The sequence below is a fragment of the Mesoplodon mirus genome (genome assembly GCF_964341445.2).
Source record: "Mesoplodon mirus genome assembly, chromosome: 2".
Lineage (NCBI taxonomy): Eukaryota > Metazoa > Chordata > Mammalia > Artiodactyla > Ziphiidae > Mesoplodon > Mesoplodon mirus.
In genome coordinates, this window is record NC_138977.1 from 44,709,601 (window position 1) to 44,726,702 (window position 17,102).

Sequence of the window (17,102 nt, forward strand, 5' to 3'; positions counted from 1 at the left end):
AATTCAGAACTAGAAAGATGCAACTGACCAAAAATAAGGCAGCAAATACTGATCGCTTTTTTTTTTTCTATGCTGGATGATTAGCAGTATTTTAGAGCTACCACCTAGCCAACTTCTGCATTTGGTGAATAACAGACCACAGCCCAAAGAAGTTAGGTGGTTCATTCAAGGTCACACAGCAGCAGTCTAAGCTTAATTTGAAATGTGATTTGGCAATACTCATTCACCTGACCAAAAATTTTTAGCACCTATTGTGTACCAGGAGCTGAGTTGGAAGTATAATAACCAGAAGCCATCCTAAGCCCTCTGCGAGCACACAGTTAGGTGAGGAAGATTGTATCTTTATCAACTAAAATTATAGAATTATTAACTGGTGTACCAGAAACATATATGACATGCTCTCTGAGCACTGAGAAGAAAACAACAAATTCTGCCATGGCCTGGACAGCAACAGTATCACAGAGTAGGTCGCATCAAGAGACCCACACGTGTGAATGCTTCTTTTCCATATTTAAAAATCATTGCCAAGGCTAATAATAAAAACTTGAGGAAATCTCTAATCTCCTTAAGCTCTCCATTCTTGACCTCAATGCTCCTATTTTTAAGAGAAAAAGAAAACCCTGACAGAACCAAATCAAAGGACTCATCAGATGACAGCTGATTTTTTGGCTGTGGGACTGTTATCATTTAATTAATTTAATGAGATAAAGTACATAAAGTGCTTAGCATAGTGCCAGGCAAATAGTACAGTGCTCAGTAAATGTCCATATTCATTCATTCATTCATTCATTATTAGGTAAGCATCATTATGACTTGGATGGAAACTCTCAGATATCTAAGAATCCAAGTTGTGGGATGATTCTAGAATGTTCTGAAGGTGGGATGAAAGAGTAAGAAGCAAAGTTTCCAAAGAATCTTTGGAGGAATAGCGCCCCTCGTGCCCTACACTCGTCTCCCATTAGAAGACTTTGGACGTTTTTAAACTTTGCCCTTCTTGTCAACCACTCTTCCAAAGAGCGAACCCTGCAGGCCCTTAGTAATAATGGCTTTTGTAATTTCAAGAGATTTGCTTCTGAAAAGCAAATCTCTTACATCATTCCAACTGCCCCCCGGTGAGCTATCGGGGACAGACAGCACGTTTTCCGCGTTGTGGGACATGATCCTAAATAGGAAACTGCCACCACCAAGTGCAAACGTAATTTTTCTGTCTCAAATTCACATTTGGGTGGCCTAGGTTGACTCTCCCATGTGCTTTACTACAATTAAGCCCTATACGTTTTATTGTCTTTTAAGTTTGCATACACACGCACACATAAAATAAAGACACGGTTCTACAGGTTATGCCCTGGTTGAAAAATGCTGCACAGGCCCCAGACCTGCACTTCCCGGGGATGATACACACTTGACATAATTCCCGGGAGGGTGCGGGCTGGCGGTCTCTCCACCCACAGGAAAGTCCCCACTGCCGTGCGTTTCCAAAGCCACCGCCACTTTCTCCCGGGAAGCTAGCTAGGAAAAGGCCGCTGCTCAGGTGACTGCAGGTGGATCCGAGCAGGGCTGTGTCCTCCTCCGGGGCTGCCGCTGCCCCAGTCCCACGCCCGGGTCCGTACCCGAGCGGAGAAGGCGCCCCGCCCCACGCCCGCGACGGCCGCCCTTGATTTGCCGCGGGACAGGTGAACTCTTCCTCCCGCAGCTGGATGAATAATGAACGGAGCCGGGAGGGGAAGCCGAGAGCCCTGCGCGGTAGATTAAGCCGTCTTCCTCAGCCCGCCGGCTCCCTTCCCCCTCCCTAAGCACCCGCTAGGCGACTTGCCTCCCGACTCTAGGCAGGTGGGAGCTCACGCCGCCTCGCGTCCCCGGGCCCGCCACCCTAGGACCCACAAACTCTTGATTTCCTTATCGATTCATTTATTTGCCTGAGCTCACATTGCTCTTGCTATCATGGCGACAACTCCCGCAGTCTCCTTCTTTCTCACCCCCAGCTCCAGGGTTTTACACTTAGGTTGGAGCCCCGGAGGAAAACTGGGAGGCAGGGGGCGAAGTCAGAGAACGGAGCTAAACTCTTATTAACCACTTCTTTTCTGAGGAAGAGGCAGGCTCGTGCCTCTCTGTACTGGGGAGGTTTCTTGTGGTGCGATTGAATTGTCTACTTCCAGAACACGCTCTAACCACCTTATAAAATCTTAATTGGACTTTAAGGGTAGACTCATTGGGGGAAGGAGGGAGGGCGAGAAGGGGGTTTTAAGGCGCCGGATTTTATTTTTCATAGGAGCATAAGTATTTTTACACAGGTAATTGCAATTGTTCACTCCTCACCTACGCTCCATGTAGATGCTTTCCATTCGGGGGCACCGGGGAAGTGGGAAGAAAGAGAATCCAATTTCAGAGATGGCACCTCGGTCGGCCACCCCCACCACCCCCACCACCACCCTCCCAAATGCACTCAGGGCAGAGAGGGAGGAGGGAATGGGGCTTGTGATCTGCATATAAAACAATCAGGAGTTGGAATCTTCTCACAAAAAGCCCCCTCTAGTTCCACGGCCACCCATCCCCAAAAAACTTCCATCGGACCCACAATGCCATACACCCGCTGAGCTTTTTAAAAAGCACGATCTCGATCTCTCTCTCTCTCTCTCTCTCTCTCTCTCTCTCTCTCTCTCTCTCTCTCACACACACACACACACACACACACACACGGCACCGCTCTCTCACCTTCAGAATGATGAGGCAATACTGCAAATTCCGCCAATGCTAGGGCCACCCCCAGCCACACTTTGAAGACACTCATTGCCGCCTCTGCGCCCACGCTGGACAAGCCCAGCCTTCAGCATCCAAGAACCAGTTCTCGGCCAAAACGCAGCCTTCGGCGCCCCGGGCTGAGCGCCCCGAGAGCGGGGTGCGACGGGCGGCGGGCGGTCACCTCCGGAGAAATGAGGCGATGGACGGGCGAGAGCGACACTCCCGTGGCGGGGGGGAGGGGGAGGGATTCAATTCACTCACTGCCGGGCGGAAAGCGCGCCTAGCTCTCCAGCAGAGCAGGGCGCCAACGTCGGCTGAGCTCGGGAGAATAAAAGAGGAGGCAGGGCGCAGTGACCCGCGGCCAAGGCTCGCCGGAAAGTTGCCCGTCACCAGCCGATTGGATCTCCCAGCATTTCCCGCAGGCCGGACCCGCCCGCTCCCGGGTCCCCAGCCGTGGAGATCCCGGCGCAGGTTCTTCAGCAGCAGCTTTCTAAAGTTCGCTTGACACTCGCAGCGTCGGCCGAGGGGGTCGCCAGGAGCCCCAAAAGACCCACCCACTCCTCCTTCTGGGCTGGGCCACCCGGCTCGGCGGACCTCAGCCACCCGGGGCGGCTCGCGGGAAACTTCGTGCTGCGCTGCGGGCGGCTCGTGAGACTCGCCGGCGCTGCAGCTGCACGCCGCCGCCGCGGACTGCGCTCCCTGCCGCAGACTCCGCGAAAGCTTCGGAGGAAAGCCGGGGGCAGCAGAGCTGGGGACCCCGCCGCTACTTTCCCGCCCCCGCCGCTGGCCCGGGTGAGGAGCCCTGCGGGGCGCGCGGCTCGCTCGGCGCCAGCCGCCACCTCCGCCCCGTGCGCCCCGAGCAGGTCTGCTGGGTCGAGGTGTGATTACGGGAGCGGAGGAGGAGCCATGGTTTTAAATGCAGCGAGGAAAATGCTAGAGAGCCTGGAAAGGACTTCCGAACTAGAGCCACTCGACCGGAGAGCCCGGAAACGCACAAAATAAGGCCCCCCTCTGGAACCCCGCGTTTAAAGGACACACGCTCCGCCTTCCTCCGCCTCCCCCCACCCCCCCCCCTCCCTCTCTCCTTTGCTCGGTGCGAAAATGGACCCAGAGACTCGGAGCTTTTGCAAAAGATTCCAGAGAGTCACGTGGAAAAGGGAGAAGCGAGGAGGGGGGAGTGAGGGGAGGCCGAGAGAGCAACCTGATCCCCTTATTCTTTCTGCTGGAGTTCGGATTGCCTTTGTCTGGGGCGGCATCAAAAGTGGTCACACCAGGGTGGGCTGGAGGGGAAGACGGCGTGGTCCTGGCTCCTGCACAGCCTAGGGACCCGCGAACCGGATCCACAGCCCTCCCTTGGGAGGGGGTATGCCCACATTCAACGACCCCAGCGCTACTCCCCACACAGACACCCCGCCACTCCGGCTGCACTAAGAGAGTGAGGCAGATCTGATCCATGTTCCTCGCTCTGAGACCATCAGGTCGTCGCATCGTGGGTTTACCAGCAGCCTGGGAGGATCTCGGTGTGTGTGTCCTAGGCGAGGCCTCCCACCGCGAATGCACCTTTCCCTCTCCCTGAGAGAGGCTGTCAGTGGAACACTACGCAGCCTCTGCGCGGTGGCTCCAGCTGCGCCCCCAAATGCCAAAGACTGGGAAGTAAATGTCAGGGCAGGGAGCACTGGGGCATGCCCTTGAAGAGTGGATGTCTTGATTCCTGGTCAGGACTGAGTGCCGGCAGCTATTTTTTAATAGGACCAAATAAAAATAGCTGGTCTAGGGTTTATTTTATGAGAATAGTTGCATCAGAAAGATGCTGCCTGGATTATAAGTGGCCCAGAGAAGAGACGTCCTGGGTCTCTCAGTTGACCTCAGATGGGCTAGCCTGTCAGAGGGGAGTTTGTCCAAGCATTGAACTCCGAGGTGTGAAACAGCAGGGGCCCAATTTATTTCCAGTCCCATCACCATAATCCAGTGGACGTTCTGCTCCGCTCTAGCGCTACTTGGAACGATTCACTTTTCAGAATAACTCAATAAATTGTAACCAGCAGATCTTGTATCTATTACAATTAGCCCAAGCAAAAGGAAACGTCTGACAACCTAGCGCTGATCTTTAAGTATTCACAAGACCCAGGGGTTGTGCAAGTCTCTCCTGGGCTGTGGCAGTCTCAGGGGCAGAGATTGTCACCTTTGTAGCTGAAGCACATAGTAGGTGCTCATTAAACGTTTGTTGAAAGAATGGACTGAGCAAATGAGTAAATCCCTGAGAGGAGGCCAGGTATAAAAAGAAGAGGTGAGAGAAAAAGGAAACAGGATTTCCAAAGATGCTTTGCTTTTTGCTTCAGGTAAGGAGGTATTCTAAAATACACCACTTCTGCCCCTGCCTCAATTAAACAGTGAAATACTCGGAACAACGTATGGTACAGAATGTGTTGAGTGAATTATGATTCCTCCATAAACTGCAGTATTATACAGAGATTAAAAATATCCTAAATGTATATTTATTGACATGGAAAGATGTTTTTAAAATACTATTGGGTGAAAAACATAGCTCATAAGAAAATAATATAATGCTCCAATGGTTTTGCTTGTACACATGTACATTCATGCATTTATACACACATATTCATACACATGTATCTCAAAGAATATACACCAAAATACTATCTCTGAGAATTCAAGTGAGTTTTAGTTTCTCTTTTTAGCTAAACTGTATTTTCTCATTCTTCTATATGGAACACATATTTAAGTGCATGATGCAAAATTATATTGGAGAAATTTTCAAATAACAGAATTAGCTAATTCAAACTGGCTTAAAATACGTGTATGGCATTTACTGTCTGTCATAACTAGAAACTAAGACTGTCCTTAGAAGACCTTCAGATTGGGTCCAATTTAGTACTTTAATGATGTCATAAAGGACCTGAATTATTTCTTTTTCTCTGCTCTGCCTTTGTGGTAGACATTACTAGTGCTCACCATCATTTCCTGGATACATGGAATATCACATTTTCCCAGCCCACTCACAGTTAGGCGGGGCCATGAACTAGGTCTAGACCTGCACTGTCCAATACAGCAGCCACCATCCACATGTGGTTATTGATCTCTTGAAACGTGGCTAGTCCAAATTGAGATGTGCTGAAAGTATAAAGTATATATCAGATGTCAAAGACTTAGTACACACAAAAAAGAATGTAAAATATCTCATTAATTTTTTATATTAACTATATGTTAAAATGATAATAGCTTGAATATATTCTTTTAAATAAAATATATTATTAAAACTAACTTTTCCTGTTTCTTTTCGTTTTTTAAAATGTAGCTTCTAGAAAATCAGGTTTACATATGTCCGCTAATCTATAAGATGAGATATGAGAATGAGATCTAATCTATGAGGATGGTTGAGAAAAAAAAAACACATAATATCAAGCACTGGCAAAGATGTAGAAGAACTGGCACTCTCACATGTATTTCTGGTGTTAAATGCAAAATTATGCAGACACTTTGGAAAACAGTTTGGAAGCTTCTTATAAAGTTAAACATGAAGTTACCATATGACCTAGCCATCCTACTCCTCTAAGTATTTTTTTTTTTTTTGCGGTACGTGGGCCTCTCACTGTTGTGGTCTCTCCCGTTGTGGAGCACAGGCTCCGGACCGCAGGCTCAGCGGCCATGGCTCACGGGCCCAGCCGCTCCGTGGCATGTGGGATCTTCCCAGACCGGGGCACGAACCCATGTTCCCTGTGTCAGCAGGCGGATTCTTACCCACTGTGCCACCAGGGAAGCCCTCCTCTAAGTATTTACCCAAGGGAAATGAAAACCTGTGTTCACACAAAAACCTGTATGTTAATATTTTTATTGGCTTTATTAGCCACCAAAAATTGGAAACAATCCAAATGTCCCTCAACTGAGAAGTGGATAAACAAACTGAGGTACATTCATACAATAGAATACTATTCAACAACAAAAAGGAACAATCTACTGATACAGACCACAGCATAGAGGAATCTCAACTGCGTTATGCTAAGTGAAAGAATCCAGACTCAAAAAGCTCATATACTCTGATTGCATTTACGTGACATCCTGGAGAAGCAAAACCATACTGTCAGAAAACGGAGCAATGGTTGCCAGGAGCTGAGGGTAGAAGGAGAATTTGACTACAAAGGGCATAGAGTAATTCTGGGGAGAGATGAAACTGTTCTAAAACTTGTTTGCAATGGTAAGTACATGACTGTATGTGTTTGTCAAAACTTACAGAACTATACACTGAAAGGGTAAATTTGCCGTATGTATATTATATGCTAATTTAAAACAAAACAGACAGCAAGCAAAGAAATCTTAGCAAACAAACATTACTTTCAAATTTGGTAATAACAACAACAATAACAATAAACTTAGTCAAAATAATTATACATGTGGCTCATATTATGTTCCTATTGGACAGCACTGTTTTAGACAGCAGCCTCTGTCACTTTCAGGCCAAAGCAATTATAGCAACGCTCCCTTCCCTGCCTCGGTGAAATCTGAAACCTATGATGGCAGCACCATTAGATGGTGGAGCCCCTGTAAGCCCAAGTCTCTGAATGACTCTTTGGAACAAAGGCCCTGCCAACACTCACTGGATGCCTAGTGTGAGAAATAAACTTTATTTTGTTAAGCAATGAAGATCTGGGGGTTGTTTGTTACTGCAGCATAACCTAGCCTGTCCTGATTAATGCTGCCTTCCATTGTATCAACTTCACCTTCCACTTGGATCCTGCTTTTAGGTACAAAATAACTACCAGCAATTCTCCAAGCTACATGCTTTTTAGTTTAATCTACAGATATTTGATCCAGAACTATCTAAAGAAGCAAGGGATATACTTTCTTTCCCCAGCAGACATTTCCTTGTGTTTCATTGGTTCACATTCACTCCCATGCTCATCCCTGAATCAACATGTTTAACAGAGTATAGGATTTCATGAACTAACTGAGACCTGAGTCATAAGACATGCCCCATGTCTACAGTCAGGAGCTGAGTTAACATCTCCCCAAATTAGGATGACTAATTTGTTGGCCAAACCAAGATATTTTAGAGAGTGCTAAAGAATATATTCATAATTATTCTAGAATAACAGACACAAACCAGGGCTCCCAAAGTACATGGCTTCATGCTAAGAAGATTTGGCTACCTGAAAGAAAAGTTGTTAGTAAGAGTAAGTGGAATGGATACTGGGGAGATAACCACAATGACTATTCTAAAAAATATTTTTAATCACATACCTACTGTCTTAGTCCATTCAGGTTGCTATAATAAAATGCCATAGACTGGGGAGCTTATACACAACACAAATTTATTGTTCACAGTTCTGGAGGCTGGGAAGTCCAAGATGAAGGTGCAGGCGGATTTGGTATCTGGTGAGGGCTTCCTGGTCATGGACAGTTGTCTTCTGGCTGTAACCTCACATGGCAGAAAGAGAAGGAAGCTCTCTGGAGCCCCTTTATAAGGGCACTAATCCCATTTGTGATGGTTCCACTCTCATGACCTAATCTCGTCCCAAAGACCCCACCTCCAAATATCATTACATTGGGGAGTAGGTTTCAACACATGAATTGGGGCAGAGGTAGGGGGTGGAACACAAACATTCAGTCAATAGCACATACAAAGAAAATAAAGGGTCCACGAGGTAGTAATGACCAAATGTATTCTCTATGAGGGAAAACTCAGCAGAGTGCCAAGCTTGCTCCTGAAGCCGGTTTATTTTCAAGGTATTCTTTCCGAGGTAACACTACTAGGAATCAACTTTAGTAAATTCAAGCCTCCTGATGTGTCTGGAACTCCCCCATCCCCCCCCACCAAGGCTTTTTAATGACCTCAAAGCATAAATGACAAAGAACAACATATTCCACATTTTCAGAAGTAAAGTCATGACTTTGAGATTATTTTCACTGCAATCCAAAGATACTGGCCTCCACAAACCCAGGAAAGAGAGACTGTGTTATCTCACTGAGCCCAGGGAATAATACCTAGGATGCAGTCTAAGTTCTAAAACCAACTGGTTGACTGACTTCAGATAAGTCATTAATAGAACTTCTAAATCCTCATCTGTAAGTGGGAGATAATAATACCTGGGATCTACTTATCAAACTGGTTGTATGGAGGCTCAAATTAAGAAAATGCATATGAAAATCTTTTGAAACTTTAAGAGCATTATACAAGTGCAAAGTATTATTATTAAGAACTTTCAGCTAGGTCAGGGGTTTTTATGTGGGAGTCAGTTTAAAGGCTATGAATAATCATCTTGTAATTGGATATGTAAATGTTCCTAGAGGTCCATTGCAGTAGGCTATTCAGATAAATCAAAACTGATGATGATGTTGATCATGATAATGATGATATTTCTCTAATAGTGAATGAGAAGCAGGAAGCAAAGTTAATGATCTCATAACTTGGTCCATGGAAAACTAAGTACGTTTTAGTGTCTTTATTTTTTAAAGTTTTCCAGTGATGATATAATCGGAGCTGCAACTTTTATTATCACTGTGATTCTGATATGTTTGCTCATACTAATCCATTAGCATTTGATTTTGTTGCTTTCATCTCTTATCCTATAAGCACCTAGTAACAGCTGAACTGCAACGAGTCTGGCTTCAGTGCCCCTGGAATGATTCAATCTTAAGATGATTGTGGATTTCAAAAAGACTGGGAGAAACTGGCCATGGGTTCTCAGGGGAGTGCCCTGGAAGACAGGCAGTCCTGAACCTGCTGTCATTTTTAGGAGGTTATAGAGTTGAGAAATATTTCCCCTGTGGGCACAAGACAAAAAGAAGGTAGGAAAGCAAGACAGTGAAGAGCCATCACCCTGTGTCCCTTCATATCTTGTTTAGAACCAAAAAGTGTGCAGAATTTGAAAGTGCCTCCAAAATGGGAGAAATGTTGGTATCTCCTTGAGTTGTCTCTTTCTGATGAAACTTAGCATTCTTCTTTAGCATCCACCATTAAACTTCTTCCCACCAAAACATATAGGCATGAATCTGAACCAATGATGCATCAAACATGGCATTGGTATAGAAAATTTAACTTACAATGAAGCAAAGCCAAGGCTTTTAATATAATGCAAAGATACGCAACTGTCAATTTACACATGATTTTGTAGTCAGAGAGACTTGTTACAAGGAAGAAAGCCCACTCAAATAAGTAAAGGGAAAGAACTGCTGTAAAAATGCAGTTAATTTCATAGATATGCAAGGACAAAACAAAGTTTATGCATATATGTACCTATATGAGCTAGCATAGCTAGAACATCATGATTTTTCTGTGTTCTCCCCTCATAGAAAAAAATACCAAAAGAAGTTTTCTACTCTGATTTTCTAAAACTTATTTGAAAAGAAAGAGAGTGATTGTTTCGTTCACTATATGTATAAATATACTTCATCCACTAACTATATTTATAAATCCTCTTATAGTCTGAATATATTAAAAGACTGAAAGCTTTGAATTGAACTGGAAAGTTGTTTATATGATGCCACTTTACATACACCACCAAGAATAACCTCAGTTTTTTTCATTTTCAATATAAATGTGGGGATTCCATCGGTGGCTACCTATATCAGTTAAAAATAAAATAACACTCTGATGAATAGTCACATTAATTAGTGTTATTCATGGCATAAAGCACTACACCCAGAGTAATGCCCTTCTAACTTGAGCAGTTACAGAGGACCCCAGCTAGCCTGCCTGCCCAGTGCCCATGTAATTGGAAGGAATCCTACCTATGCTCATTTATCTATAGAGTTCTTCAGTCCTGGGTCTCCGAGAAAAGATCCACAGCTTGAAACAGAAACGTAAAAATGAACAAGCAAAATAACTGATCCCAGAGTAAAAAGCATCATGCAAGAAGCACAAAAAAATTTTTGAAAAGATGAAATTTATATCCTGAGTTATTTATTTATTTATTTTTAAATATTTATTTATTTTTGGCTGTGTTGGGTCTCAGTTGCAGCATGTGGGATCTTTGTTGCAGTGAGCAGGCTTCTTGCTAGTTGTGGCTTGCCGGGTCCAGAGCATGCAGGCTCAGTAGTTGTGGCATGCGGGCTTAGTTACCTTGTGGCATGTGGGATCTTAGTTCCCTAACCAGGGCTGAAACCTGTGTCCCCTGCAATGGAATGTAGGTTCTTAACCACTGGACCACCAGGGAAGTCCCTCAGAGTTATTTTAAAAGACAGGATTTTTATAAAACAAGGTCTGGTGTCTATAAAAAAAAAAGAGCAGTTAAGAACAAAAAAGAGTTTTTAGAAAATAAACATATAATTTCCAAAATAAGAAAAACTTAATAGAAGTTCTGAATAATAAAACACACAAAGCTGAAGACTCTAATCAGTAGTCTAGAAGATGAAATTGAGGACATTTTCAAAATTTAGAGCAATAAAATATGATATAGCTCCAGGAGACCACGTATCTGTCTAATAAGAGTTCTCAATGGAGGAAACAGAGAAAACATAAGGAAAGAAGTAAAGAAAAAATAGTTACTCATACTGGGAAAATCAGAGCCTGAGCACAGAACCTCTCTCTCCCAACTGATTAGTGACATAAATGGTTAATATGGACAGGGCCTTGGGATTGGAGAGAGAAATGAAGAAAGTGTGGCTTACTTAGCATTTAGTGTTCTACAGAGACAGTTTGTTTGGCTTGGTTAGGGCAGCTTCTGTAGAGCATCATTTACAAAGCTGGAAGGATCAAAGATCAGGTGTCCGAGGAGAAGGCCTATCACTCTAATGGAAACTGAAATCGTTTACTGATTTTAAGTCCAGTGGTTTGAACCTACTGGATGCCTCCATCAAGGAAACCCTCTAGTTCTACCATTGAAAGCCATTCTTAGGAGGAATTGTACCACTGGGCTGAACTGCCCCCTTTTTCGTGGCTGAAGAAGGGCCACCAGCACCCCCTATACACACACACTTAAGCTGAAGAATGCTGACAATATGGTAAGTTCCCACTCACTGCTGCCTCACTAGAAAAGTTTCTTTCTTAACTCTCATCTCCTGCCCTCCACTACCAACTGAGAGATCCCAAAAGGCTGACTTACACATTTACCATTATGGGAAACCAAAGAAGGATCTCAGATTATTTAAGGGGCTCAGCAGCTTAAAGGAGGAAGAACATGGCCAAAAAACCCAACCAAACAACAAAAAACTAAGACAGATATCCCCCATGAGGCAGACTAATATAGAGAGAAAATACAATTTAAGAAAAAAATATTACATAAGTCAGTGGCATGCAAAAAGATTGGTAAATGAAGAATCAGAAAACCAAAAATTTTTATTTGAAGGAAGATTTTTTTAAATCATAGTACTTGAATTATAAAATTCATTAGAGGAACACCAAAATAAAGTGGATACTTCTGGAAACAAAGTTAAAAGTATGAAAGTTCAAATAGAGGAACTATATCACAACAAAGCCCCGAAATATAAAGGTTGGAAGTCTTGAGTAAAAAGACATGCAAGAGAGATCCAAAACAATGCACATTCCAAGAGGTAAAAAGAGAACATACACAAGAGAAGTTTGAAAAGAGAACAGAAGATTCTGCCTTTCAGATTAAATGTGCCAAGCAAAATTAATTTTCAAATGATATGCATTTTGACAAAAACTGATCAAACTATGAATCCCAAAGATAAAAAGAAAATCTCATAATTCCAGACATTAATACACATACACACACACAGATTAATTTAGGGAAGAACATCACAATGGATTTCTCACCTGCAACTCTGGAATATATGGAAAAATATTTCTAGGCTTTCCAGAGAAAAGAAGATCAAGAATTCTTTACCAACCTAGACATCATCCCCATGGAAGAGCAAGAGAATAAATTTTATATGATCTCAAAACATACTACCTTTATGTACTTCTTAGGCAACAGAGAAGCAAAGAGAAAGTTAATTCAGGACAAACAATCTCAAGTTAGTAAAAGATTGAGTGTACAAGAAAAAATGGTAAGCAAAAAAAATCCTAGTTTTTAAAAACTGTAAAAACATGTATTAAAATTTAATGATAATGCAATTTTTGAAGTATAAAATATATGTTGAATAGGATTATAAAAAGTGAAAAGGCGTAATTCAAGGGAAAGTAAACAATAGTTTAGAACTAAAATACCAATAATACCTAGAAATTAGGGTTAAAGAAAGAGATGTCTTGAAATAAAAGTTTATTAGAAGATGGGAAAAGAAAGTAGGGAAATACAATGATGAAGACTGATCTATTTTAATTTTGTTATGTTAAAATAGAGATCCAGAGCAGAATTTTGAAATTATTGTTGGGAGAAAAAGGCAGAAGGGATAAGACGGTAGATGTAGGGAGAGAACAGAATCAGGTCTTTTTCTTGACCCAAAAAAGTAGAAGATGTATTTGCTCTTCAAACACAGAGAACAGTTAGGCCATAAATAAAACCTTAATAAATTCAAGAAAAAAAAATAAATATATTCTCTAACAACCATGATAAAAGCTGGCATTAACAAGAAAAGAATAACTTTTATTTTAAATATGTACACTTAAAGATTTAGAAGCACTCCTTTAAGTAACTCTTGGTTTAAAGAGGATATCAAAACCAAACTTATATGGGACTTCCCTCATGCCTCAGTGGTTAAGAATCTGCCTGCCAATGCAGGGGACATGGGTTTGAGCCCTGGTCCGGGAAGATCCCACATGCTGCGGAGCAACTGAGCCCATGCGCCACAACTACTGAAGCCCGCTCACCTAGCGCCCGTGCTCCACAACAAGAGAAGCCACCACAACAAGAAACCCACGCACTGCAACAAAGAGTAGCCCCCACTCACTGCAACTAGAAAAAGCCCATGAGCAGCAACGAAGACCCAACGCAGCCAAAAATAAGTAAATAAATTTTTTTTAAAACCCCAAAGTTATAAACTATAGACAAATTAATTACAAAGAAAATTACTTATCAAAGCTTATGTGATCCAGTTTAATATGGTATATGGTATCCAATGTAAGAAATAAACAAGAGTTACAGCTTAAAATAATTTATTAAAGCTAAGAAAGATTGAAAACAATAAAAGCTAACATTTTAACTCTTAGAATCAAGAAAAAATGATGAATTAAGTCCAGAGAAATTCAAGACATGTATTAATAAACACAAAAATATAAATTAATTAAATACAAAACAAAGACTAAGTACATATCAATAAAACCAAAAGCATATAGTTTTTTGGAAAAATTAATAAAATGTCCAAGTCTTGCAACTTAGAGAAAAAGAGAGAAGTTCATTGATCAGGTGAGCCCTGGTATCCTTGAAGAGCTCTGTGGTGATTACTCTTTGCAAGCCAGTATGAGAAAAGCTGTCATCTAACTGGACTCTATGAATTCAATGAGGAGGATGGGATGCTAGGATGGCAGGGAGCAACTGACACCACTTAATCCTTAAAGACAAGGCAGCTATGGTTCCTGTAATGAAAGCAGAGCCAGAGTAGTCATAAGGATATTTAGACTTGCTTAGAACCTTCGTGTTGGCTAATTGATCACAGTGCCCTTAGGATTGAAATAGAGAGACAGTGAACTGAAGTCTTTCTTGATTTATGTAGGTGAAAGAGCTCTAGATTTAATGTTTTAAAAGTCTGACTTAAACCACTACAACAGAGAATTGTGGATCCTCAACCAATTCCCAGGTTCAAAGTCCCCTGAATGAAGGAAAGGCTGGTGTTCTCTTGAGGAAGGACTTTGCTAACCTTCCAAAAATGTATATGGTAAATCTTCCTTCTAGACTTCCAAATAAACTTGGTGTCATTTATCAGGGAGACTGTACATAGGGGAAGGAAAATAATCAGAATTTGAGGATTTCTGGGCATCCTAATCTAGCACCCTTAGGATCCATTCCCATAAATATTTCTCTGGTGTATATTGCGATTATTAGGGGGCCTATGGTAGCTCCTCATGAGTCACTATATCTCACCCTCTGGGATGTGAAGAGTTCTGAGTCTGGCGATAGGTCTAGCAGCAATGAGTGGTAGTAGGGGTAGTCGTAAAGGAGATTAGCGTTCTGCTGCAAACTAACCGACTCATAGGAGGCCATTTCAGATTCTTAGGCGAAGGAAAATTAACTACTTCAGTCAGGGGAAATGTTGCTCCATTACATCCCAACATCTCCAAAAGTCTCAACCCATTGCAGGTGCAAAATCTTATCTATATACCATCAGCTCGAAAGCCCCAAATCTCATCACCTAAGTCAAATATGGGTAGGATTCTGGATATAATCCACCCTAGGGCAAAATTCCCCTCCATCTGTGAACCTGTGAAACTAGAAGACTACTTATATGCTGCTATGGTTTGAATGTTTGTGTCCTCCAAAATTCATATGTTAATCCTAACCCCCAAGATGAAGGTATTAGGAGATGGGGCTTTGGGGAGGTAGTTAGGTCATGAGGGTAGAGCCCTCGTGAGTGAGATTAATAACCTTATAAAAGAGGCCCCAGAAAGCTCCCTTCTTCCCTTCTACCATGTGGGAACACAGCCAGAAATTGCTGTGTATTAACCAGCAAGCAGGCTCTCACCTGACATGAAATCTGCTGGTATCTTGATCTTGAAATTCCCAGCCTCCAGGACTGTGAGTGATAAATTTCTGTTGTTTATAAGCCACCCAATCTATGGAATTTTACTATAGCAACCCTAATGGACTAAGATATATGCTCACACAATATGATGTGGGAAACGCATAGGATAACAGTTATAGACATTCTCATTGTAAAAGGGAGAAAATGGAAGGAGAAAAAGAGTCACTGGTTCCAAACGATTTCAAAGTCCAACTGGTCAAACTTCATTAGGTTTAAAAGCTTGGGAATAATCCTCTGTAGCTCATGGCTCTGACCTCTGGACCCAAGGCCTTACCCTTAAAGTTATCCTTCTTTTTTCTTGAAGGGTAGGACATATTTGCAGATGCATAGTTTTATCATGTTTCTTGCCTGTAGAGTTCTCAGGGACCAACAGCCTTCTTTCATTTCATCCTGTCTCTTGTCCGTCTAAGCTGTCAGTTTTTCTACAGGTACAACATTCTCAAAGCCTTGGTAGTCTCCTATGTATGTCATGAGAATGTAGGCCATTAAACAAAAGGCTCCTCCACAGATATTTCCGAGATAATTACATCTCTTTTTCTGACTTCTGCTGAGATGGCCGAGGAGATCCATGAGTCATATGCTTAATCTCTTCAAATTCACTCTTCATGAATGAATGTACTGATCGTTTGATTCTTCCAAAGCACCAGCAAAAGCTGTCCAGACACACCCTTGGCTTTCTCTTTAGAGCATACTTTTCTGGCAGTGAATCTCCAAATGTTAGCCTTTTTTTTTTTTTGCAATCTGGTTAGGCTAAGAATTTTCTAAATCATCAGGTCCTGGTTTCTTTTTGCTTAACAATTCTTCCTTTAATTTATCTCTTTGTTCTCTCATTTTAGTATAATCAGCAAGAAGAAACAAGGCTCCACCTTCAACACTTTGCTTGGAAATCTTTTTAGTTAATATCCAAGTTCATTACTTACAGGTATTGTTTTCCACACAACTGTGGGACACAATTCAGCCAAACTTCTGCCACTATAAAACAAAGATCCTCTTTCCACCAGTTCCCAAAAACGTGTTCCTCATTCCCTTCTAAGCCTTCACCAACAGAACCTTTAATATTTAATGTTTTTACCAATAGTTGGTTTATGAAAATGTGGGTATTCTTTAAGACAGTATAGGCTTTCTCTACCATGCTCATCACTTCCATCTGAACCCTCAATGGCAGTCTTTAACATCCATATTTCTACCAATAGTTTGTTCAAAGTAATCTATGCTTTTCCTATCATGCTTATCTAAATTCCTCCAGCCTCTATCCATTAAACTCCAAGGCAACTTCCACATTTCCAGGTATCTGTTACAGCAGTACTCCATTCCTGGGACCAAAATCTGTATTGGTTTCCTATGGCTGCTGTAACAAATTACCACTTCCTGGTGGCTTACGGTAACACATACTTTTTCTCTTATAGTTCTGGAGGTCAGCAGTCTGAAATCCACTTCACTGGGCCAAACTCAGGTCTGCAGGGCTGCACTCACTCTGGATGCTCAAAGGGTGACTCTGTTTCCATTTCTTTTTTGGCATCTAGAGCTGTATTCCTTGCATTCCTTGGCTCATGGCTCCTCAGCCATCTTCAAAGCCAGCTGTGTAGCATCTTGCCTCAGCCATCACATTGCCTTCTGTCTCTGTAATCAAATCTCCCTCTGCCTTCTCTCCTTTAAGGAAATTTGGGATTACATTTAAAGCCCACCTGGATAATACAAAATAATCACCCTGTCTCTAAACCCTTAACTTAATCACATCTGCAAAGGCCCTGCTGCCATATAAGGTAACA

General features: G+C 42.4%; 1 protein-coding gene across 1 annotated transcript in view; it reads right to left on the reverse strand.

The window, feature by feature from the left end:
- FRAS1 (Fraser extracellular matrix complex subunit 1) overlaps positions 1-2,803 on the reverse strand; it is a 471,586-nt gene extending 468,783 nt beyond the window's left edge. Inside the window, exon 1 of the mRNA XM_082632535.1 lies at positions 2,713-2,803. Within this exon, the coding sequence (XP_082488661.1) occupies positions 2,713-2,788 (76 nt within the window). The 5' untranslated portion in view covers positions 2,789-2,803. The remainder of the gene's footprint in view (positions 1-2,712) is intronic.
- Between the last annotated feature and the right edge of the window lie 14,299 nt (positions 2,804-17,102).